Source organism: Phyllopteryx taeniolatus, chromosome 23 (assembly GCF_024500385.1).
Source record: "Phyllopteryx taeniolatus isolate TA_2022b chromosome 23, UOR_Ptae_1.2, whole genome shotgun sequence".
Lineage (NCBI taxonomy): Eukaryota > Metazoa > Chordata > Actinopteri > Syngnathiformes > Syngnathidae > Phyllopteryx > Phyllopteryx taeniolatus.
Genome location: NC_084524.1, coordinates 2193115 through 2214106, shown reverse-complemented (window position 1 = coordinate 2214106; position 20992 = coordinate 2193115). Strand labels below are relative to the sequence as shown.

The 20992-nt window shown below is 46.0% G+C and overlaps 5 protein-coding genes across 11 annotated transcripts in view; 3 read left to right on the top strand and 2 right to left on the bottom strand.

The window, feature by feature from the left end:
• Positions 1–399: 399 nt before the first annotated feature.
• On the top strand, positions 400–6944 carry si:dkey-19b23.8 (uncharacterized). The gene is made up of 4 exons (XM_061763030.1): positions 400–1211; positions 3476–3548; positions 5055–5731; positions 6420–6944. Exons 3-4 carry the CDS (start codon positions 5146–5148, stop codon positions 6503–6505), a joined length of 672 nt encoding a protein of 223 aa, XP_061619014.1. The 5' UTR covers positions 400–1211; positions 3476–3548; positions 5055–5145; the 3' UTR covers positions 6506–6944.
• A 535-nt stretch (positions 6945–7479) lies between these two features.
• si:dkey-19b23.7 (uncharacterized) lies at positions 7480–11209 on the bottom strand. 4 transcript variants are annotated; one of them, XM_061763013.1, is made up of 8 exons: positions 10988–11209; positions 10301–10372; positions 10146–10217; positions 9833–10017; positions 9685–9748; positions 9049–9214; positions 8786–8983; positions 7480–8533 (listed from the first exon to the last, which is right to left on the bottom strand). In XM_061763013.1, the coding sequence occupies exons 1-8, from the start codon at positions 10997–10999 to the stop codon at positions 8427–8429; spliced, it is 876 nt and encodes a 291-aa protein (XP_061618997.1). In that variant the 5' UTR covers positions 11000–11209; the 3' UTR covers positions 7480–8426. The 4 variants fall into 4 exon arrangements, with proteins under 4 accessions (XP_061618997.1, XP_061619000.1, XP_061618998.1 ...); XM_061763016.1 differs by lacking the exon at positions 10988–11209 and adding an exon at positions 10807–10972 and having other exon boundaries at positions 9829–10017; XM_061763014.1 differs by lacking the exon at positions 10988–11209 and adding an exon at positions 10662–10798 and having other exon boundaries at positions 9829–10017.
• A 114-nt stretch (positions 11210–11323) lies between these two features.
• man2b2 (mannosidase, alpha, class 2B, member 2) lies at positions 11324–17318 on the bottom strand. Of its 3 annotated transcripts, none has more exons than XM_061762979.1 (19): positions 17097–17318; positions 16886–17032; positions 16563–16668; positions 16321–16493; positions 16140–16255; positions 15316–15493; positions 15028–15226; positions 14713–14903; positions 14226–14382; positions 14022–14158; positions 13640–13917; positions 13381–13572; positions 13060–13303; positions 12439–12549; positions 12169–12361; positions 11948–12067; positions 11771–11883; positions 11571–11688; positions 11324–11495 (listed from the first exon to the last, which is right to left on the bottom strand). In XM_061762979.1, exons 1-19 carry the CDS (start codon positions 17301–17303, stop codon positions 11392–11394), a joined length of 3084 nt encoding a protein of 1027 aa, XP_061618963.1. In that variant the 5' UTR covers positions 17304–17318; the 3' UTR covers positions 11324–11391. The 3 variants fall into 3 exon arrangements, with proteins under 3 accessions (XP_061618963.1, XP_061618962.1, XP_061618964.1); XM_061762978.1 differs by having other exon boundaries at positions 14022–14161; positions 17097–17314; XM_061762980.1 differs by lacking the exon at positions 17097–17318 and having other exon boundaries at positions 14022–14161; positions 16890–17029.
• Positions 17319–17344: 26 nt separating this feature from the next.
• smim20 (small integral membrane protein 20) lies at positions 17345–18906 on the top strand. 2 transcript variants are annotated; one of them, XM_061763043.1, is made up of 4 exons: positions 17346–17544; positions 17817–17873; positions 18412–18480; positions 18739–18906. In XM_061763043.1, exons 1-3 carry the CDS (start codon positions 17436–17438, stop codon positions 18444–18446), a joined length of 201 nt encoding a protein of 66 aa, XP_061619027.1. In that variant the 5' UTR covers positions 17346–17435; the 3' UTR covers positions 18447–18480; positions 18739–18906. The 2 variants fall into 2 exon arrangements, with proteins under 2 accessions (XP_061619028.1, XP_061619027.1); XM_061763044.1 differs by lacking the exon at positions 18739–18906 and having other exon boundaries at positions 17345–17544; positions 17817–17901; positions 18412–18550.
• rbpjb (recombination signal binding protein for immunoglobulin kappa J region b) overlaps positions 18732–20992 on the top strand; it is a 39498-nt gene continuing 37237 nt past the window's right edge. Inside the window, exons 1-2 of the mRNA XM_061762990.1 lie at positions 18732–18876; positions 18993–19081. Of these exons, the coding sequence (XP_061618974.1) occupies positions 18733–18876; positions 18993–19081 (233 nt within the window). The 5' untranslated portion in view covers position 18732. The remainder of the gene's footprint in view (positions 18877–18992; positions 19082–20992) is intronic.

Here is a 20992-nt window from a genome sequence, read left to right as displayed (position 1 = left end):
GCGGCAGAGTGTAAGATAACGATCCCCTTTTCTCGTTTGCCTGATTTGTCACTTTTTTCTTTTTCTCGTACTCTTGCTACTTTTCTCAAAACTGTAGACCTTTTCTCATAATATTAAAATTTTATTCTTGTAAAAGTACAACTTTTTAGTCCCGTGATATTAAAGGAAACAAGTATATTTAAACGTTATTTTTGGCTGAAAAAGCATTTTTTTTCCTCCTAATATGACTTAATTTTGCAACTTAATTTTTTGTTAAAGTTAGAATTCTTTCCTTTTAGATTTCAACTTAGTTGTTATGAGTTTCTCTTAATATTAAAATATTTTAACGTAATTTTACGACATTCATGTAAACGTACGACACCTTTAAAAAAATAAATAATATTTTTTCATATTAGCAGATTAGTACGTTTTCTTGTAATACTCGGACTTTATTCTGCTATTCAAACTTCATTGTTGTAAAATTAAAATAAAATGATATAATTTTCCAGCCGTAGAAGTGGGAAAAATGTAAATTTTTTCACGTAATATTAAGACTATACTTTTAAAAAAAAAAACATGTTTTATAATAATGTGGTTAATGTTATGTATGCATTTTTGTCTTTTCACATTGCAGCCACTGGAGGGCGCTATGGCCCTAAAAATATTTATTAAAACGGGCCGATCTCATGTCATGCCACATACACACAGTGCAGCGTTTTCACCACTGCATCCACGAGTTCAAATGTGTTGTTGTTTTTTTGTCTTGTCTCTCGTTCTTTCCTCCCTCTCCTTTTCTCTCCCCTTTCTTTCCTCTCGTTGTTTTTCTCGAACGCCTCTCTCTTTCTTCCAGCTCTCTTCTTTTCCTTTTTCTCTCTCTTCCTTTCATTCCTCTCTCCCCTTTTTTGTTTTTCTCCCTGGGCAAGTTTGTGTGTGTGTGTTGGTCACATTGTGCCAGAAGGTGGGTGGGGAGGAAATGAGGACTTTTCAAATCCGCAGCCCTGCTGCTGCCGCCTGCGTGCTATTAATAGCACGCGCGTCTCCCAAAGGCTGACTAATGACTCTTTGTCTTCTTTTTTTTTTTTTAGTTTTTTTCTTTCTCCCGAAATCTCGCAGATGTCGGCGATGACGCGCGCAGATGTTCGTCAGACCGCGACGGCGAGGGGCTTCTCATTCCAGGGAAATTCACTGATGAGCTCATAAAAGGGAGACAGGAGTTCAGAACGTGTCGTTGTGTGAGACTTCTTGTTTAGTCTGGCTTCTGATTGGTCAGAAGCTCAGTCGGCGAAAAGGGAAATGAGCTCAATCTCTTTTTTAAACACTATCTGTCGCTTTAAGATCACTTAAAAAAAAAAAAAAAGAAAGAAAGAAAAAAAAGGGTGGAGGCAAGCAGACATGTTGTCATTCGATGTGCGCCATCGCGCGCGACCTTATTTGGACATGTGCGCCTCGTTTTCAGCGTCAGCCGTGAGTCACGTGACTCCTCGACGAGGGGACATGCAGGATTTCTGAAGAATAAAGGCATAAAACAAAAAAAGAAACACACGAGAATTAAGTTGTCATTTCACCCCCCCCCCCCCAAAAAAAAAAAATCTCACTTTATTCTCATAAGACTGATTTTCTTTTTATCCTGACAAAATACATATTTGTTCTTGTCTTGCCTTTTTTTGGTGGGGTTGGGGGAATTCCAACTTTAGTCTCATAATATTACAATTTTTATTTTGGAACACTATTACCCTTGGAGAGAAATACATCTTTATGATCGTATGACCATTTAAATAATACATATGTATATATATATATATATATATATATGGTCAACATTTTTGCATTCATTTCAATTGTTATTTGCTTCATTCTAATGAATGACCAGCTTCATTCCTAATGCGAACGTGCAGTCGCCATCTTTTGTTTGAACCTCGATTTATCCTGTTTGCAAATCCCGCGTCTTGATTTCGAGCTAACCTCATCGAGCCGTCGACGACTCGCTGACGACCTTGTGAGAGCGTCGCTTTCGACCAGGTCGAAAAAAGGGGATATGTTATATATGTTCAAAAATCACACCGGATATAAAACAAAGTAGCATAACAGAAGATACAAACAAAGTGCACGCATAGTAAAAGTGACACATACGCAAATGAGAATTCAACAGTGCATATTCAAACAGGAAAATGTTCAACCTAAGCGTATAAAAAAAATAATAATAATGTCAGCTAGCGTAATGCTAACATGTAACATGAAACGACATAGACGGGCTAACGGAAATTTGTGCCGATGTTACGGTAACAACTGAAACAGAGCGGCAACAAGGCGGATGAGCGAGCAATTCTTCAACGTTCACTGTTGCGTATTCAAAACAACCGCGCGACGTTGCCTTCCGCTAGCGTAATGCTAATGTACAATACAAAACCCCATAGACGGGCTAACGGAACTAACGTTGACATTGCGAGGGCATAAGCCTTCAAGCAACAGATATTGCAACATGTGGGTGGACGTTCATCCTGAAATTCCAGCCGAACGCTTTTGGGAGTAGCGTGTGACGAGCGCCCGTCCGAGGTGCTTCCATGACGTCGCGTGGAGTCTGCGCGCCGGCGAGCAAGAATGGCTCCAGTGTGCGAAGCACCGCGGCGGGTGTGACTGCTTTTGGGCCGGACCCAGCGGGGAAACAGGGCCGCTACTGTTTAGCCGCCACGCACACGCACACACACACACACAGAGAGGCGTGTTGAAGGGTTCAAAAGGCCTGCGAGGCCCACTAGACAAACAAGTAATGCTAATAAAAATGATTTTTGGTGGCACTAAAAATAGATTTGGCTCAGCCACACATCTGTTTTCTCGACGGCTTGTCGTCGCGAAAGACGCGAGTGAGCTGCAACCAATCCAGCCATTTGCGTTTGGGTCAAAGTTCAGCCCGTCCGAGCTGACTTTTGGCGAGAAATGTGCTACACTCTCAACCGGTTGTCAGTCAATCACAGGGCGCAGACACAAGCAACCATTCTCACGCTGTGGACAATTGAGTTTTCAATTCCATTTTTTTTTTCGAGTGTGCAAACAAAGAGCAAGCTCAAAAAGGTGAGAAGAAAGGAAAGTTGACTTTATAAGAGCACAAATGAGCCCAACAAGCACTTTTTTTGTCCGACAGTTTTAAGTAACATGACAGAGGCTGGTTAATTTTTTTTTTTTTTTTTTTTTTTCCACCTCGCGCCTTACGTCATTTATGGTTTCCCGCCCCCCTCGCCACTCTGACGCAGGTGCGCGTGCCCGTTTGGCGAGCGCGCGCCCCCGTCGTTTAAAACAGTCGCGAGCGGAACCGAGCCGAGCACACGAACGCCACACAGATAGCATAGCATAGCATAGCATAGCATTAGCGGCAAATAGCCGAGCGTGTATGTAACTAGACACTAACCCAATAACCTAGCACCAATTTTGTGTGTAGTCGGAGTTTTTTAAAATTCTTAATTTATTTATTATTATTGTTTTTTTTTTTTTTTAATTATAGCTTCGCAGTGCACTCCACCTTTGACGTGAGGCGTTCACGGACTTGGTTCGCACGAGACTTCAGCTGCGGCCAGGTGCGAGCGATTCTTTGGCTTCGTTTGTTCATTAAAACTGTGAACTTTCTTCTTCTTCTGAAGTTGAACATGAATTCGCTAATTGAATTTGTCACGCCAAGCGCGTCTTTTCCATGAAAACTCATTTTTGCAACGCACAATCTCTTAAGTGTGCCCATCAAATTGCTGGCACATTTCCGTCTTCTACTTTCGAAGTACACTTTGATTCTTTATGGCTTTCATGTTGGCCATGCTTCCTTATACTTTGCAACAGTTGTTGTTGTTGTTTGTTTTTTCCAATATACTTCATCTTGGACTATACCCCCAATTTTGAAACGTCATGTGTATACCGAAATAATGTGGCTCTTGTTTCAGTGTCGTCGCAAATGGATGGTTGAACACAAAGCTTTTATTTTGTTGTATGATTGGCAAAATGGCGGAAATGTATTATTACCTGATGCCATCAGTAGATGTTTGGGGTTCTCCTTTATTGAGTAATTTAGACAAAAGTCGCGCTTTGCCACCATCTTGTGGCATCTAAGTGGTAAGGAACTATGTTGAAATGAGTTGAGGAGTTTCATTGAGACAAAATGTACTTGTGCTGCCATCTTGTAGTGTCTGTAGGCAATTAGAAACTTGTGGGGGGTATCGCATACTGTAGCATTTCCACTATTTGTGGCAGGGCCCCGCCAGAAGAGGCCTTTAATTGTTCTGCCGGTCATTATATGTCGCTGGCAAAGATAGATGAACAGAGATGCATTTGTAGTAAATAAGTCCTTTTTGAAGCAATTAGAGCAACTTGTACAGTGGTTGGGAATGACTGCGTTTGTGTAATTTAACATTCATGACCGGAGCAAAATGGTAGTTCTGGTTTGGTGTCTTGACTGATGTGACGCGCTCGCAGAAGCGAGCCATTGTTTGGAGACGACAAATATTTCAGAGGTTGGGGCTGGGGGACGCAAAGCCGTTTCCTGCGTGGGTCTCGGCTAACAATGGTCAAAGAGTCGGCGGTTTGCGTCTGAGGAGGGATGCTGGAAGAATGGCGGGCGAAAAAAGTTTCAGCGACACAATGGGGAAGAGGCCTGTGGCGCAAAATCTTCGAGTAATTGACAACCCCCCTAAAAAAATGCTTATAACTGCCCATAGATTGAAGATGGTGGCAAAGCACTACTTTTGTCTGAAAGAAACTCCAATTCACTTCAACATAGTTCCCTGGCATCTCGGTAGATGCCAACGTAATAAATTTCTGGCTTTGGCCTGATGACAAAAGTGGCGAATACGGTTTTGAATCCCTCTCGTGGCCAAGGAACGGCGTTGAAGTGAGGAGAGGAGCTCCAATGAGTTAGAAAACCAAGTGTGGCCATCTTGTGGCATCTGTAGGCCATTACAAAGCTTTTTTGCGGACTTTGGCTCTTCGCGGCAGGACACGTTTCAAATTGAATGGAGAAGAACTCGACGTCACTGTTGTGTATTTGCACAGCTTCCGTTTGCGCTCCCTTGAAGTCCGACGTCCTCTGTTCCTTCCAGACAAATGCAGCGAATGCAACTGCGGCGCCGTCTGTAGAAGGGGAGAGCGGCAGAGGCGGACCACGGGGAGCGACGCCTTCGATTGGGCGCCATGTCCCTCGGCGCCTTCCGCCTCATGCAGACGCTGAAGAACTCGCCCGCCGCGCTGCGCCGTCGCTTCCGCCGCGACCGCACCGAGTCGCTGTCCCACGGCGACCCGCTCTTTAAGGTCCACTACCTCGGCACCGAGAAGATCTTCTCCCTGGACCGGGAGCAGGCGCGAGACGCCATCGGCCGGCTGCTGGCGGGCGTGGCCGGCGGCAAGAAGCTGAGTAAGGACCACGCCTTGGTGGTGCGACCCCGCTACGTGGAGGTCAAGGAGCTGAGCACGGGCCGGCAGCTCGCCAAGACGTACCTGCGGGACATCGCGTACTGCGCCGCCGACGCCGACCGCCCCAACGTCTTCCTGTACATCTGCAAGCACCACGGGCAGCAGCTGCAGTGCCGCGTGTTCTGGTGCGACCGGGCCGAGCGGGCGCGCGACATGACCGGCTGTCTGGCGCTCTCCTTCCAGCGGGCGCTGAGCGACTGGCAGCGGGACGGCTCGGCCACGCCGCCGCCGTCGCCGCCGAGCGCCGAGGAGTCCGCCGGCTCCCCCGCTGCCAAGAGCTCCACGCTTCCTGCCAGCCTGGGCAAAGGTAAGTGGTCTGTGCTTTGCTGCAGTCGTTCCCAAACACTGGGAATTTTGGCCCATTTATCCAATTTCATCAGATTAGTCCCAAAATCAGGTCAGGATTTTGTTTAACCACACACACTGCTACCTCGACTCACAACTGCCCCAGCGTAAGACTTTTTTCTTTTTTTTTTTGCAGTTTGCTTTGCATCACAAGCTTCTTCAATATGCTGCAGCTTAAGTAAAAAAAATAAAATAATAAATAAATAAAAAAGGGCAATTAGTGTGGGCAACGAGAGCCACGGTGGCCGATGCACTTTTAGCCGTTTATTGGACGATGGAACGAACTATCATACACACAAACACAAAAGGAGTGCTGCTGTAGCCCACAACTTACACCCAAAAGCTCACACGCAGACTGACCGATTCCAGCTGCTGACCTCTCACTGGGCCACGCCCATTAAAGGCACACATCCAACACTCGAATACTACAGTATTTACATTATTAAATGAGAACGTGTTTCAGTTGCAGATATTATTTTTGTATACTTGGGGTCACCATCCTCATATTCTACTGTAGTATCTGTGAGTATCTTGAGTGTGTGTGTATGGCTTAAAAAGGCGGGGCCTGGCCTGGTGAGTGTCAGCGAATGAGAGCGGCGCATTGGCGACCGGATGGCCACTAATTAGCAGCTGCGTCTTTTCTCATCCAGTTCACTGGAGGAAGAGGGGCTCCGTGTCCCGAAGCCCACTTCGAGCCATCACCAGACGAGGGTCCGCCTCTGACAACTGGAGCTGAGCCGACGCCGCCGCACCCCCCCCCCCCCCCCCCCCCCTCCGCACTGTATGCATCAGTGGGTCATGTGGCGTTTTTACAGCTTTAATATTCCGAACACTTGCGGCTTTGTGGACGCCGGGACACTGGGCAACGCCGCCACGGCCTCTCTACCCGTCTAGCAGTGTGCAGCGACGCCACAGTGAGATTTTCCCCTCCTCCACGTGAGCAGCATTTGCATCATGTCGCCAAGATTTACCTTTCCATGACAAAATAATGCTGAAGGTTCCACTCGTTTTTTTTTCTCCCTGAACATTTTTTTCACCGATGTCACGAAAGGAATTTTTGCTTTTGAATGTGATGTCTTTACAAAGAGCACACTCGAGTGCCTGCTTTTTTAAGTGTAATATGTACATTTCATGAAATATGTATTTTCTGGAGTATTAAAATGTTTTTATATACATTTGTTTATCCAAGTGTCGTCACATGGTCTCAGGCAAATATTAGATGATGAACGAGTCTGTTTCCTTCAAATGTTACATTTGGCCTGCGGTGTGTGTGAAGGGTTGACGCCAGGGGCAAAAATGTTTCTAAAAGGGTCTTTTTACTCTCAGTCATGTGACAAGTTTCCCGGAGTCGTAAAGCATCTTATAACTACTTTTGATGCCTAGAATAGGGCTGGGCGATATAGCCTTAAAATGCCCCCCCCCCCCCGAAACTCCAATTTGTGATCTTACTGTAGTTGCTTTTGTTGCCCTTTGCACAGAGAAAAACAAAAAATTATTCCAAACAAGTTTTGCTTTTTTAATTTTTTTGGGGGTCCTTCTTGGGATCGGCTTTATTACTCCTGATGCAAAACAAGCTTTGAAACAGTTTTTTTCCTGGACCATTAACTCATTGACTCTCAGCCGTTTCCAAACCAGAGTTGGCATTTTGACTCCTCTTTCAAGACCCACAGAATATTGTTCTGTGACAATATAAGCACCAAACATGCCAAAAGAAAGAGAATACTCTCTTCTTACACCAAGAAAAAAGTTTATTTAAAAAAAAACAAAAAAAACTTTTCTGCTCTTTAGTAATCCCAGTAGAACATGGGTTGGGTCCACCAAAAACACCGGTTTCTCGCCAAAAAGCTTTTTGTGAAATTGTCATGTGTCACTCCATACAGGCGGGGCTGGGGATTGAACCCCGGTCCTCAGAACTCTTAAGCAGTTGACCGCCGTGCCGCCTTTATGAAACCTCAAACTATAAAACAAATGGCTTTTGATGTCAGTTTATCAACAGATTTAGATCTTAGAAACACTAGCAAAGCTGACTAGATGGCTCCAGTTGAATGTCATTGGCTTTGTTACATTGCATTCATCTTTTCTCATGGCTGCGACGCACTTTCTACCACCTACTGTGACGCATACTGTTTGTACCATACATCTCCGTACTCTGTTCTCGTGTGAGGTGCCTAAACTTGTGCAACGCGTTGGCATTTCTCTCCCTCATTACAAGTCGAGTCGCTGCCTCATCTTTGTCGTCCACTCAAAAAGTGTGCTGATCTTGAATACAAAGCGATGCAACGCCGCCATCTACAGGATCTGTTTTGTCACGTCAGTGGTTTAAAAACCTGAATTTCACAGAACGGGTGTGGAAGAGGGGCTCGCCCAGCTTATCTGATGATCAATGTACTTGACAAAGATGGACGTCGGTGGCAGTAAATATGATGAATATATATGTACGTTCACAACTGTGAATGAGTTAGTCGCTGGAGAGGTCCGAAAAGTTGCTAAATACAGCCACTTATTTATTTTTTAGCCTTGTTAAGCGTGAGCAGGGCACATCAACGGGGGTGCACTTTGAGCTGCCCCAAAAACAATAAATAAATAGATAAAATCAACGAGCGGCGAGATGCTTGACATAAGCGCTTTTCAAGTGAGTTCATGGAACATGTTTACGGTCAATCCTCGACAGAAGGGTCCGGCTCGGCGGGCGTCTTTTTAAGCCGCTGAAGCTCCAGGAGGGTTTGGACGTGGAGACGCCTCAGAGGCTTCACCTCCTCCAGCACTGCAGGGGAACAATATGTTACAGACTTATTTCGAAAATAAGTGAATTTTTGAAAATGTGTTGCCTATTATTTTTTCAGTAAATTTGTATACATTTGTAAAAAAATTCCTGTTTTTTCATGTTGTCAGTATGGGATGCTGTGTGTAGAATTCTAAGGAAAATTTGGAATTTATCCTATGTTGTAATGTAGCTGTAACATAAGAAAACGCGAACTAAGCGAAGCGCTGCGCTGACTTTCTGGATCCATCGTACCTTTGTCGTAGTGTAACTCGTCGCGGTTGCCGCAGACGGCGTACGTCTCCAGGAAGTTGAGGAGCGCTCCGGTGGCGAGGAAGCGCTCCGGCACGGGAAGGCTTCGGATGTAGCGCATGTCCAGAGCGAATGGGTTGGAGGGGAAGGGCACCGTGCACACACTCACCAGCTCGCTGACCACGTCCCACACGCGAATACCTGCATAAAAAGAAACCCCAGCGAGTTTTCATCTTTGAAGAACTTTCTCCATTTGATTTCCATACCTCCAGTTTGCCAGTCTGTGATGGACTTGAGCTTCATGGGCGTGTCCCTGACCACGGAGTCCGTGCCTCGGATGCTGACCAGGCGCTCGTGGTTGGAGCGAATCCAAGCGTGAGGCCGCCCGTACTTCACGTAGCCGGCCAGTAAAAACAGGGTGCAGTTCACCTCCTGGAGATTTTCGGGGACCAAAAATTGACTAATTACAAATAATGTACATTTGTTCATCTACTTATGTTATTGACGTGCAGACAGAAAAACAAAAAAAGATTTTCTTCCACCAAATGGCAGAAGACACAATTAACCCAGTGATTGTCAACGGGTGGGTTGGGACCCAGAAGTGGGTATATTGAGGTCGCACTTTCCGAAAAACAATACAAACTAATGGTGTCGCACTATTTTGTGCAACTAATTTTTCTACATTCAGTTGTCATGTTCCTTTTCACTTTCTTAAGAAGGCTGTCTGAAAGGCACGCGCAACATGTAAGAATGTGAAGTTATGTTAAAAATGTTTTCAAAGGCTATTCTTGAACAAATCTTTTTCTTTATTGTTCACGTGTATCAAAGTGGGAAAGTGCGGATCCCAGGGTGACGACCAGAGGGAGAAGGCCTGGAACGTGGTGTGGAAAAACATCTCTTACAGGCACTGCCATCTCTCGCTCGCTGGGGGAGGCTGGCAGTAGATGCTCCTCGCTGCTGGGGTCCCTGAGGGCAACATAAGAAGTACTCAGGTCACACAAGATCCAAATCGGTCCAATCAGCAGAGCAGGTGGGAATGAACGCACTCGCCTGGCAGCGCACGTGCGCGTCGGAGAGGCCGGCGCCGGCTGTGACGGCTCTCCGGACAGAGGGGAGCCGGCCCGGCTGGCCAGGCTGGGGGAGCTGCTGCTGGACGCGGAACTATCGCTGCTACTGCTGCTGGATCCGCCGCTGGCGGAGGCTCTCGACACGGCGAAGCCCGGGGAGCGCCAGCCCTGATCGGTAAGTAAAATGATTTATTATATATGACATTCACTGAAGTTTATGTAAGGACAACCTGTCAATTTTGGTCTCCTAGCAGCGTCCAACATGCATTTATTGTAGACTGGTAAAGAAGTCTGACCAGATCTTCATTGACAACAGTCAGCAGCAGCTCCTCTTTTCCTCTCAACCAAGGCTGGAAGTACTTAAAACCCTAGGAGGGAACGAGCAAAACTGTCTCAGTGTTTCATCTTCCGTTAATCTGCAAACAGTGTCCCACATTTGAAGTGATCGCACCTGTAAAGAACCCAGTAAAGCCAGGTCAGCTAAAAAGTGCTGCAGCTTCCGCCACTGCTCCCTCTCTCGTTTCTGCACACAGAAAAAATATAATGTGTCACTTCAAGTTACTTTGCTGCGTCTGTAGTTTCAAAACTGGGTGTAAAAATTCTGACTTTTCTCTAGGCTAACTGCTTCAAAACGAAGCTTTATTGAACAATATTTTGGTAACAATATACACAGCCAAAGGACGAGATGTCATTGATGTAACAGATACAATATAACAAGTCTTTGTGCTGTGCTGACCTTGGTAAATTAGCAATTAACCATATTTTGTCTTAAAATGTGTTGTAGTCAAAGGTTGCAACAACGTTCCAAATACCGTTCCAATATGGCGGTCAAACAACGCATGCGCAGTAACGTGTTGTTGGCTGCTAGGCACTGTAGCTTAACCACAGCCTGCCTTTGTGTTTCTCCACAAGCGGTCATATAACGAGAAACATGCCAAGGTAAAGAAAAAAAAATACCCGCAGCAAAATGTATGAAAATAAAGGCGACGTTTAAGCTGCTCGAGTATCCTAGGAACGGACGCTCGCTCCATTAATTCGCCCATGAGACTATTTACTTAAAAACGCAGTAATACATGCTTCAGAGTTATAAATAGCATTTGGGGGCGGTGGAAAAAAAAACAACACTCGTAAGACTTACACTGGTCATCATTCGTATTTTAGCACTGCAGGTGTTGGCTGTTTGCAGCTTCCGGTGTTGCCTTTAAGTCAGTAGCGCCCCTAGAGGCCATGATGGAAACGTCATCGTTCTGCAGCACTGTACAGTATTCTTTCTTGCGCTTTGTAAGTAAAATGTTATCCACGTACTTATTATTACTGTTGAAAATTAGTGATATTGATAATTATTTGATATAACATTATTCATATTTATAATAAAGTAAGAAACACCAACTTTATTCTATGAGCCTCTGCAGCAATTGAAGCGTGAATGCAAACTCATCATACAATATGTCCTTAAAAAAAAAAATCGTGGCAGTGAGGTGAAGCAAAAAATTTAATATTCTTAAAAAAAAAAAAAAAGAGGAAAACTACACAGAAGACGACTTAAAGATTCCTGGAGTCAAAGGAAACAAAGAAGGTTCGTATTTCTTTGGCTGAAATGGTCACTGAGAAAGGATCGTCTCCAAACCGCCTGCGGCTTTTCTTCTCTGTAACGAAGCAAATGGAGGGAACATTTAGGAAGTGTGAATATGAAACATCCAGTGTCAAAACAAAAGTCTTACTCCCGGCTTTGCCATCTGCAGTTTTCCACATCCACCTCTGCAGGCTGCCTACATCCCAGGTTCCTGTCAGGGAACGCTCCTCGATGGCCGACACCTCCCCCATGCCCCACAGCACATCCTGTGCGCACAGGTAAATGACTAACATTTCACCCTTTATGAATAATACTTCCGAGGACGATTGTAATGCAGCGTATCTCCACCTTCAAGTTGATGGTGACGGGCTTTGAAAGCTCGGGGTCTTCTCCTTCCTCAAACAGATGCATGATTCTCAACAGGACGCGGTCGTAGTCCGGCTCGGGCTGCGCATTTTCACCTGAGTGCGCGTGAGCAGAGTTGTTCGCGCGCGCTCTAAACTCAGTGATCTTGGCGCAGCTGACCTGAGTGGACGCTGTAGTTCCAGCCAGGGATGCTGAGGGTGAGCAGGTGCAGGTTGGGCGGCAGCACCACGGCACTGGCGCGAGGACTTCCTTCGTGCGCCTTCTCCGTCCAGTGCATCTCTAAGACCAATGTGGTGAAAATGAGCCATTTCCTCCTGGACAAGCGAAACAGGACCTCTTCCTCTGAGTAGTTTGTTGCAAAGTTGGGCGTGTGCCCTCACGTGGCAGGTCGATGGGCACGACGACAGGTCTGTGCTGTAGCTCTATCGCCTCCCTCTGGTAAATCTTAGAGGCGACACCCTTGGAGGCCAGCATCATTCGCAACGTGGGGCGGACCACCGAGCTGTCGTTGAGGGTCAGGTTGTAACCGAGGTTCCAGGGCAGGTTGTTCCACAGACGCCTGTGGAGCATGACCTGGGGAGAAAAGACCAAACAAGGGGGAAGTTACGCGTCTTTAGTTTTTCCGGCGTCCACGGGGACTGGACGTCTACCTCCAGCTGTCCGCTGGCTTGGCTGGACACGCCGTGGGCTCGGTCGCCGACCAGCACCAGCCGGCTGAGTCCGTCCTCGATGTAGGCCGTGCGAACCATGGGGAAATAATTCTGCAAAATTGGCAATATGTGCATGATGAGATCAACTGAACAGTTTGTGTTCAAATACGTTTACAACGTGTTTAAAAAAGTCTTGTTTACATGCATTAAAATGTGAGGGAGGGGTAAAACTATAAATATGGTCTCCATAGCACAGATTTTAAATTTTCTTTTAACCTGGCCTCTGTTATTTTGCTTAGGCCTAAGCAATCAACGTATTACCCCGTACTTTGGCCCCATCTTGTGGCATCTTCCTGCCAAGGAACCATGCGTTGAGGAATTTCATTTAAATAATAATCGTACTTTGCCACCATCTTGGTGTCAAGGAAAGGACCTATGTTGAAGTGAGTTAAGGACTTTCATCGAGAGAAAAAACAGTTTTGTTGACATCTATAGGCAGTTATAAAGCTTTTGTAAACCGGGGGCTTCGATCACTGGTTGATTTTTGCTTTTCGCGGCAGCGTACGGTTTCATCCCCGGCTTTTTTCGAAATGTGGCGCAAGTACGTTCACTGGAACCTACTCGGGCTATCGTGTTGTTTGCAAACTCTTTGCGTGTCCTCTTCATCATCTGGTAGCCGTTGTCGTCAGTGTACAGCGTCCGCCCGCTCTTCAAAGACGAGCCGGTCCTCAGGACCACCTCGGCGTTGACGGCAAGCGGCCCCAGCGAGTACGCCTGCTCCAGCCCGTGACACCGCACTTTGCTCCCGAAGCATTCTGGGACGCGTGTGACAATGGAGAAGACGTAGTCCTCATCGCTTTCTTTTCTAGACGCAAGAGGCGAGACGGTTTGAAAGTGATTGGATGAGCAACTTGGGAGAAAAAGGCCGTTGCTTCTACCCACCTGTAGAAGTACTGCCTGATCTCGGTGACAATTTCACCAGGGATGATCTCCATTCGCACCGCCTCGTACGCCCGCACAGCTGAAGCGTTGGCGCTGAAGATGTAGTTGTCCGAGATGGGCCCTGCTTTCACGTCACCGTTGGCACGGTACTCCCAAAAATCCTGAGTCACCCGTACTCTTCTTTTGTCCTGCCTGCCGGAGACACACGAGAGGGCGCGTCGGAGGAAGAGCGATTCGTTGAACAGAGCGAGTGGCTTACAGATGTGTGATGCTGTGAAGTAAATTGGTGTCCTGGTCAATCATGAGCTGGTAACAGTCGCTCAGAACCGGGAGGAGCCTCCTGCCCACGTTCCTCCAATCCCGGACGCTGCGCCTTTCGAAAGGAACCGCTCTGGCTTCGAATGCGCCGCCACACTTGGGCCTCCACGGGCACGGCTTCTCTGAGAACTTCATCAAGTACTTCCTGTGCTGAAGACCTCCCAGTTCGGCCAGGATGAACAGGTCATAGGTGACATTGGACGAGGCAGATCTTTGGATCTGTGACAAACACCAGATTGATCCTTAAATGGAAAGAAAGACTCTTGGAAAAAGAACAAATATATCCTTAAATGGCGCACGAACGCAAACATGCTGTCATCTACCTGCGTGGGTACGGGTTGTCTCGACTCATCAAAGACACTCGCGCATGGGAAGTTTGCGGTGACGTTGACGACAGTTGAGATGTTCCAGGCCAACGGGTTGTAAACAATAAGGTGTCGTTCCAAAGCCTGGTGAGCATCTGCTAATATCAAATAATTGACTTAAACCCCCCGTTATTTCTCAAACTAAAAAGAAAACCACGAGACCTTTTTCGTGGCTGCTGAGGATGTCGATGTTGTGTGGCAGCAAGAAGATGGCCGCCAGAAGCTCCTCCCCGCCCATCATGGCCCGTGTGAGATGCTGCAGGTACATGTCTGCCACTTTCGGAGACTCCGTGCCAGTGATGCCGTCGTGGTGCTGGACCTAAAAACAAATCATTTAGATATATCCCACACTCGGATACACGACTTCAATAAATTGGGCGTTCAGGTGACAGTACCTCACAAAAGTACCCCCCCCCAGATATACAAAATTCTTGTTTTACGATCCTCAGAAAGTTCTTTGCCATGATCACATTAGTGTCTGTGTATTGAGCTTTTGAGGGGACAGTAAATGTACACGTTTATACAAGCTGTGCACCGACCACTTGACATCGTAGCAAAATGTTGTTTCTCCAGTGTTGTCCCATGAAACGTTGTGATCCAATATGTCGAAAAATGTGACATGCACGATATGCATCGCGCTCCAATCTACCTCGGAGACGGCCCAGCGTAGAGCTCTTAGCTTAGCAAGCGCCCAGTCTTTAGCGACAGGTCCGTCTGGATACTTGATACGGTACAGCGTGAAGAGAGTCTCCGCCGCGTGAAGTTGGGCGCTGGCTCGCCGCGCCACGCCTTTTAGGATGTTTCTAGAAGCGTAAAAGCCTGTCCACGCCTGGTGGGAGTCTACCAAAACAAGACAAGTAATCCATTTGGACAAAAGCATTATGTCCTCAGATGATGACATAATGTCCAAAAATGTCAACAATCACTGACGCTTATTAAAGTAATGTCCTATTTTGTTTGCTACCTGTAGAATAGGGCAGAAAGTCTTCGCTGTCACGCACATCCCAGACAAGTTGCGCATTGTGTACTGCTTGGAAGTATTCGCTAAGTGTGGCATACTGGACCGTGACCCCGAAGTCTTTACTGTTCTGGTTGATATAGTCCATCAATGGGTCCATGTTGGCAAACTGCACCGACGAGTTGTAGAACTGTTTGTCGCAGCCCTGAAACGCAATCCGACGGCTCGTCTGTTAGTTTGACGTGGCAAAAATGTTCCGCCTTCACAGAACAAAAAGTGTCGCGTTCTCGTCACCCATGGCCACAGAACGTGGTTGGTCCGGAACCAGCCGGCCCTCTGCTTGATGTTATCCACCATGGTGCTGGCATAAGCGTGCAGCGTCTGCTTGGTGACGGGCAAACTCATGTTGGGGTACACGCCATCCTTTGGGGGATCGGGGAACATGGCCACGCCGTTCCAGTAGAAGCCTGACCTGAGAAGCGGGCCCGAATGTTAATCCGAATAGTACAGTGAATCCAAGTTTGTCGCGGGGATGTGTTGCAGAAAAACCTCACATTCGCTGTTTAGTATTTAAAGTGCTCTGTGCTGTGACTACCCCTAGGCGGCAGTAATGCCCACGGTATCGCCGTTGTCATGGTGAGAGGGAATGGAAATAAAGCGCTCTCAGTAGGACAGACGCACAACTCTGTCCGTCCCGAAACATATCCAGGAGTTTTATGTACTGCTGAATGGTCAGGATCGTCCTCTACTGAGAATGAGTGATGTGACCTGCAGCCAATCAGAGCCCGAGGGAATGATCGTCCCGTGAGACTGCTCAAAGTCCATGCAAAGTAGAAAATTGACACATCACGGAGAAGTGTTGTTAACAACGCTGACAAATTTGAATGATCACAAAATAAATAAAAAACATTAAAAAATAATAATAATCATCGCCAAATATATCAAATAAGGCTTCAAAATCATGAAAAACGAAGCCGATCTTGCTGCGGTCAAGCGCTGTGGCTGTGTCCCCTGAATGCGCTGACCATACCCGGCTCACTTACATCAACAACGCTGCCGTAGGTGAACTGTGATAAAGCGGGGAACACTGTTTTGTGCTAGTAATGAGGAAACATCACCTGTTGGAGAATGGCAGGTAAGATGGCGTGCAGTAGCTGAACTGGTCCATGGTGTGAGTGAAGATCTGCTGTTGCTCTTGCAAAGAGGCCGAACCTCTCCACACAAATTGCAATTTCTGTTTCACAAGCCAAGAAAAAGGTTTTGATGCATCACGGTGGTTACAAGTGGCAGTGCTGGGACCTTCGTCTTCTGCATGGCGTCTTTGAGGTCGTAGTCGACGCGCGAGATGAGATGAGCGTCGAACCCGGACAGGGCGAAGAGCACCGGCGTGGCGGCGGAGGCTCCGAACGGGTCGACGCCCCACGAGAAGCGAGGACGCACGCCGAACGTCTGGAAGATGAAGCCGTGGCCCTCTGGAATCACAAGCGCGCAAAGTCATTGCCGCTTATGTGCGACGTGGCGGCAAACGGTAGCGACGCTACCTGTCATTTGCAACAGCAAGTCATCGATATCCGTGACAGCTTCGTCGGGCATCACTTGGCCACCCAGGACGAACTCGAGTCGGCCTTCTTTCACCAGCTGCAGAACCTGGACAGGAAGACAAGCCGGCCTGGGTTGTTATGTTGAGGTTTCGCTGCATGCTCTGGGTGCATTAGGACAGCGTGCACTTTTGCCTCCTCTTCCCATTGTAAATTACTTTTGTTTGCAATGAACCAACAAAGCAACACATAATATTACAGCGAGGTGAGTAATTTAGTAGTGCAACCGTATATTGGCATTTCCATGAATTGTGCCGGGGTCGTACTTGCTTCTTTTGGGAGACCGAAGCCACATCATCCCACCACAGTCGAAAGAATTCCTGTTCCACAGCGATGAACCTGCGATTTTTATCCTTGGAAAGCTCCTCCGTCACACTGGTGTACACGTTGGCTGCATAGGCGTGCATACTCTCCTGCGGATATCACATTTGTATTCAAGTTGAGTGGAAAACCAACAAAAGACAGCGAAAAGATTACCTGGATAGTGTACACCCAGCCGACGTCCATGTGACTGTGCGGGATTACAAACGTCTGAATTGGCTCGTTTGCATATGTCAATACATTCGAGTACGAAATCAAGTAAAACATGACGGGTAAAAGTCGCATTTTTAAAACTACATTGATCGAACCGGCCACCAGTGCCAAACAAACCCCGACTTCCGTGTTAGTCTTGTGATACGTCATGTGACCGACTACGGAAACACCGAAGGGGGAAAATACACAGCCAATTTGCATTCGCTTACCTTTGAACCCGGAACCATTTACTCAAACACATTTGGAGGTGAAATTCTTCCAAACGCCAAACGGTAAAGAGTGATGTCCAAAAACAGGAAAATAGCTTTCATATTTGGAGGGTTTGTAACGGCAGTTGCCGCTGCGTTTTACCCCATTTTCTTCTACCCGCTCGCCCACAAAAACGAATACAGTAAGTGGCTGACAATTAGCAAATTTGTGTCGTGCCTTAGCTTTAAACATCCCTGCCACGTTCAGCTAACACTCTTCGAGGCATTCTAATGGCTAAAAGTTGGTCATTGTTAATGAGTTTCGGCCAGGACTGTTCTTTCCTCATGCCTTTTCTCAATATTGTGGGTTACTTTTAGCTACAGGCTAGTTCTCTTGACAGGTGGGCATGATTAACACGTGAATTGGTCCAAACGTGCGTGAATTAACTGTGTACCCCCCCCCCCCCCCCTTCAGGAGAATTCCAGAAGATGAACCGGGCAGGAATCGAGCAGGCTGACGTACAGCCCGTTGGTAAGCTCCCAGGGTGACACCATTTGTGGTATTAATCAATTCTTTTTTTAACTAATTTACAATGTTAGGAAACGAGCCCTGAGACTAGTATGATAAAAAAAAAAACCTGTGAGTGATAGAGGCCTAAAAAGATTGTAATTCCCTGTAGATCCAACAAGATGGCAGCAGGGCAATACCTTTGTCTAAATGAAACTCGGGAGGCTGAGAGAGAATGATAGGACAGAAGGATTGTAACAGGGGCAAGGAAGCAGTGTGTCCTATATTGATTGTATTAGCTATAACAAAGTTACTGTGAATATCAGTATTCATGGTACAAGTACAACTTAATTAATTGAAGCAGTAAAATGTACAATTGTCCCCTGGGTTAGACCAGTCTGTCAAAGGGAGGGGGGGTGATAGAAATTGCATGCACCAGGTTGTTCAAGCAATGAATAACAGAAACGTGAAAACTGTGTAACTTGAAACCATGTTAAAATAATTAACACAATCATGTTATTTTAGAGCTTATCGTTTTTTTTTTTGTCCGCCCCCCCCGAAGGTGTGAAGATCTGGTCTGATCCATTCAAGAAGTGATTCCCGATGGACTGAGCTGGAGAGTGCTTGGCGTGTGAGTGAGCCAAGGATTTGACATTGTATTAATTTGTTGCGTTCAAGGGGACATGCTATGCTAAAGTAACTTTTTAATGGGGCTGGTGTAAGAGTGGTTAGCACTTCTGCCTCACAGAAATTAGGTTCAGGGTTCGACTCCCGTGTGGAGTTTGCACTTGTTTGTGTGTGTTTTCGCCGGGTTCCTCCCGCGTTCCGAATGTTAGGTTCATTGAAGACTCTAAATTGTCCAGAGGTCTGAATGTAAGCCTCCATGCAGAGATTCTCCGACATGACTTGGAAGCTTGGCCGGGTGAAGATTAAGAGCCACTGTCAAGCCACTCCACTGTCTGAAACACAACTATTTATTGTTTGTATACAAATAGTTTGGTCTCTGGAGTGCGTGTCCATCCATCAGGTATGAAATTAAACAACCAAGTAAATCTTTTGTTATCTGCCTATTTCTGAAAATCTGTGGGACAAATTTACATAATGCCGCCCCCACAATGAGTTTCTGCGGCCATGACTTGGAAGCTAGGCTGGGCGAAGATCCAGAGGCCACTTTCAAGCCACGGCCAGACCTCACTGCGTGTCGGGAAAACTTGTCACGTCAAAGCCAAAAGGTAAGCAGAGCTGCATCTATTTTGTTGTACGCACGCATTAGCGTTAGCTTCTTATTAGTGACATGGTGGGCTGGTGTATTTGTGTTTGATGATATGTCGGCTGCGTGCGCCAGATACACAGATCCGCACACTCATTGACAATTTATTTATTTTATATTTCATTTTATTTTTTATTTTTTGAAGTGCTGCCTCCACGAAGGAAAATGCAATCCAAGATGTGTTTTTCAGGGTACAAAAAAAGTATTTGCCACCTTTTCTTTAATGTAATTTTTGAAAAAAGTGTCTTTTTTGTTATTAGTTGCTATAAAATAATCGAATTATATATTTAAAACTGCTTTTTAAATTAAAAAAGAAAATAAGTAACCACTTTAATCTTTGTCATTCTTAAAATTATATTTCTAAAAAATAAAGAAAATATTGAAAAACATAGCTTATGTCAAATTATTTTGTTAGCTAGCAATAATAATAATGATATATAATACATTTTAAAATCTCTGTACAATGTTTTTCAGATTATTTTTTTTTTCTTAGATTAAAATGTCATTACAAAGCCTCAATAGGGCAACAGTTGCTGCTGCTTGACATTTTTTTTGTTATTGGGGGCTCCACTCTAGTGAGCAAGTGTCCAATAATCATCTTATATTATTCATCCATTTAATTATATTTTTTCTAGTTTAGTTTGGTAGTGATGTTTTCTCTTCATACCACTAGAGAGCGCCCGCGTGCCACTTGTGGTACTAGTAACACATTGAACCTCGCTGATCAAGTGGTTTAACTGGTGATGAGGCATGGACGCTTGTCCTATTTTGTCCACGTGGGGGAGCTCTTCTGCTGCTTGGCGATTTTCTGTTGGGGTGGTGGGCTCCACTCTGGTGTGGTGAGCAATTACTATAAATAATGAAGTTATTGCATTATCTGTTTTTGTGATTATTTTTGAGAAAAATGAGCAGTTGAGTTATGTGAGGTATATCTAAAAAAAAAAAAGGGACCTGAAGACATCATGTAGGCTCAAAAGATGTTCCTTGGTATTCCTAGTGTGACTAAAAGCAGAGAAATTCCAAAAGTGCCCCTTCCCTCCCCCCCTTTCTGCTTTTGTGGTTTCCTGACATTGAGCAGCATCCCTCGGAGGAAAGATGGATCCGAGAGAGATGAAGAAAGAGCTCAAGCATGTGTTTATGTTCCTTCGTGCACTTCCATCTTTCCATGTAGCCTGTACTTTGGGACTCTCTGGCCCGTCGCCAGGCGAAGGAGAAGGGCCGCTCGCTCTCCTCCTCGATCGACAAACAGCCCCATTGTTTATGCGAGCGTGTTATTGTTGGGCCGAGCTCCGAAATGAGAGAAAACTCCAGAGCCTGGCCTGAAAATTCCTCTCATTCCCCCGCTGGTGTTTTCCAGATTCCTCAAGCGACGGCTCCCGCGAGCCGAGGGGGAAATTGAAGCGAGCGGCCAAAGGAAGGGAAGCGCATTCTTGAGGCGACGCGTCACCTATGCGCAGTGTACAGCCGCACGCTCTGTGTTGCCTTCATGGCCTCGCCAGGCTATGCAGCGCTTCGTGTCGGATGACGTCTCGCTATTTGCTCCGCTAGCAATATTTGTTGTTTTCCGGATAGGATAAACAATATATCGCTGCCGTCGGGTCGAAACCTCCGATGCCAGATTTGGTCGAGTTCATATTTTTTCACAAATGGATATTGATCAGTCCCCACGTGGGTATGTTATTTTGACAAATTATTGACCAATGTAGTGTTGAAAATGGCTTGCTCTCATTAATGGATCAACAAACATGTAGGTTTTGTTTTTGTTTGTTTCCTGATGAGAGATGCAAGGTTTCCACCATAGGCCAGCAATATGCCTGTGAGTGTTGTTGTACTGTCTGTCTACACGTGTTGCTGCTCCGTTTCTGTTCAAAAA

Excerpts from the sequence above, each read along its gene's own strand:
- si:dkey-19b23.8 (XM_061763030.1), top strand. The coding sequence starts at position 5,146 with ATGTCCCTCGGCGCCTTCCGCCTCATGCAGACGCTGAAGAACTCGCCC. Across the intron at positions 5,732-6,419 it reads TCCTGCCAGCCTGGGCAAAG|TTCACTGGAGGAAGAGGGGC; the intron begins GTAAGTGGTCTG and ends TTTCTCATCCAG.
- si:dkey-19b23.7 (XM_061763013.1), bottom strand. Across the intron at positions 10,218-10,300 it reads CTTTACTGGGTTCTTTACAG|GGTTTTAAGTACTTCCAGCC; the intron begins GTGCGATCACTT and ends GTTCCCTCCTAG. Across the intron at positions 9,749-9,832 it reads ACGCGCACGTGCGCTGCCAG|GGACCCCAGCAGCGAGGAGC; the intron begins GCGAGTGCGTTC and ends TGTTGCCCTCAG.
- man2b2 (XM_061762978.1), bottom strand. The coding sequence starts at position 17,303 with ATGACGTATCACAAGACTAACACGGAAGTCGGGGTTTGTTTGGCACTG. Across the intron at positions 12,550-13,059 it reads CAAACAACACGATAGCCCGA|AATTATTTCCCCATGGTTCG; the intron begins GTAGGTTCCAGT and ends CCAATTTTGCAG. Across the intron at positions 11,689-11,770 it reads CCGTCACCATCAACTTGAAG|GATGTGCTGTGGGGCATGGG; the intron begins GTGGAGATACGC and ends CTGTGCGCACAG.
- smim20 (XM_061763043.1), top strand. The coding sequence starts at position 17,436 with ATGTCCAAAAACAGGAAAATAGCTTTCATATTTGGAGGGTTTGTAACG. Across the intron at positions 17,545-17,816 it reads CGCCCACAAAAACGAATACA|GAGAATTCCAGAAGATGAAC; the intron begins GTAAGTGGCTGA and ends CCCCCCCTTCAG. Across the intron at positions 17,874-18,411 it reads GGCTGACGTACAGCCCGTTG|GTGTGAAGATCTGGTCTGAT; the intron begins GTAAGCTCCCAG and ends CCCCCCCCGAAG.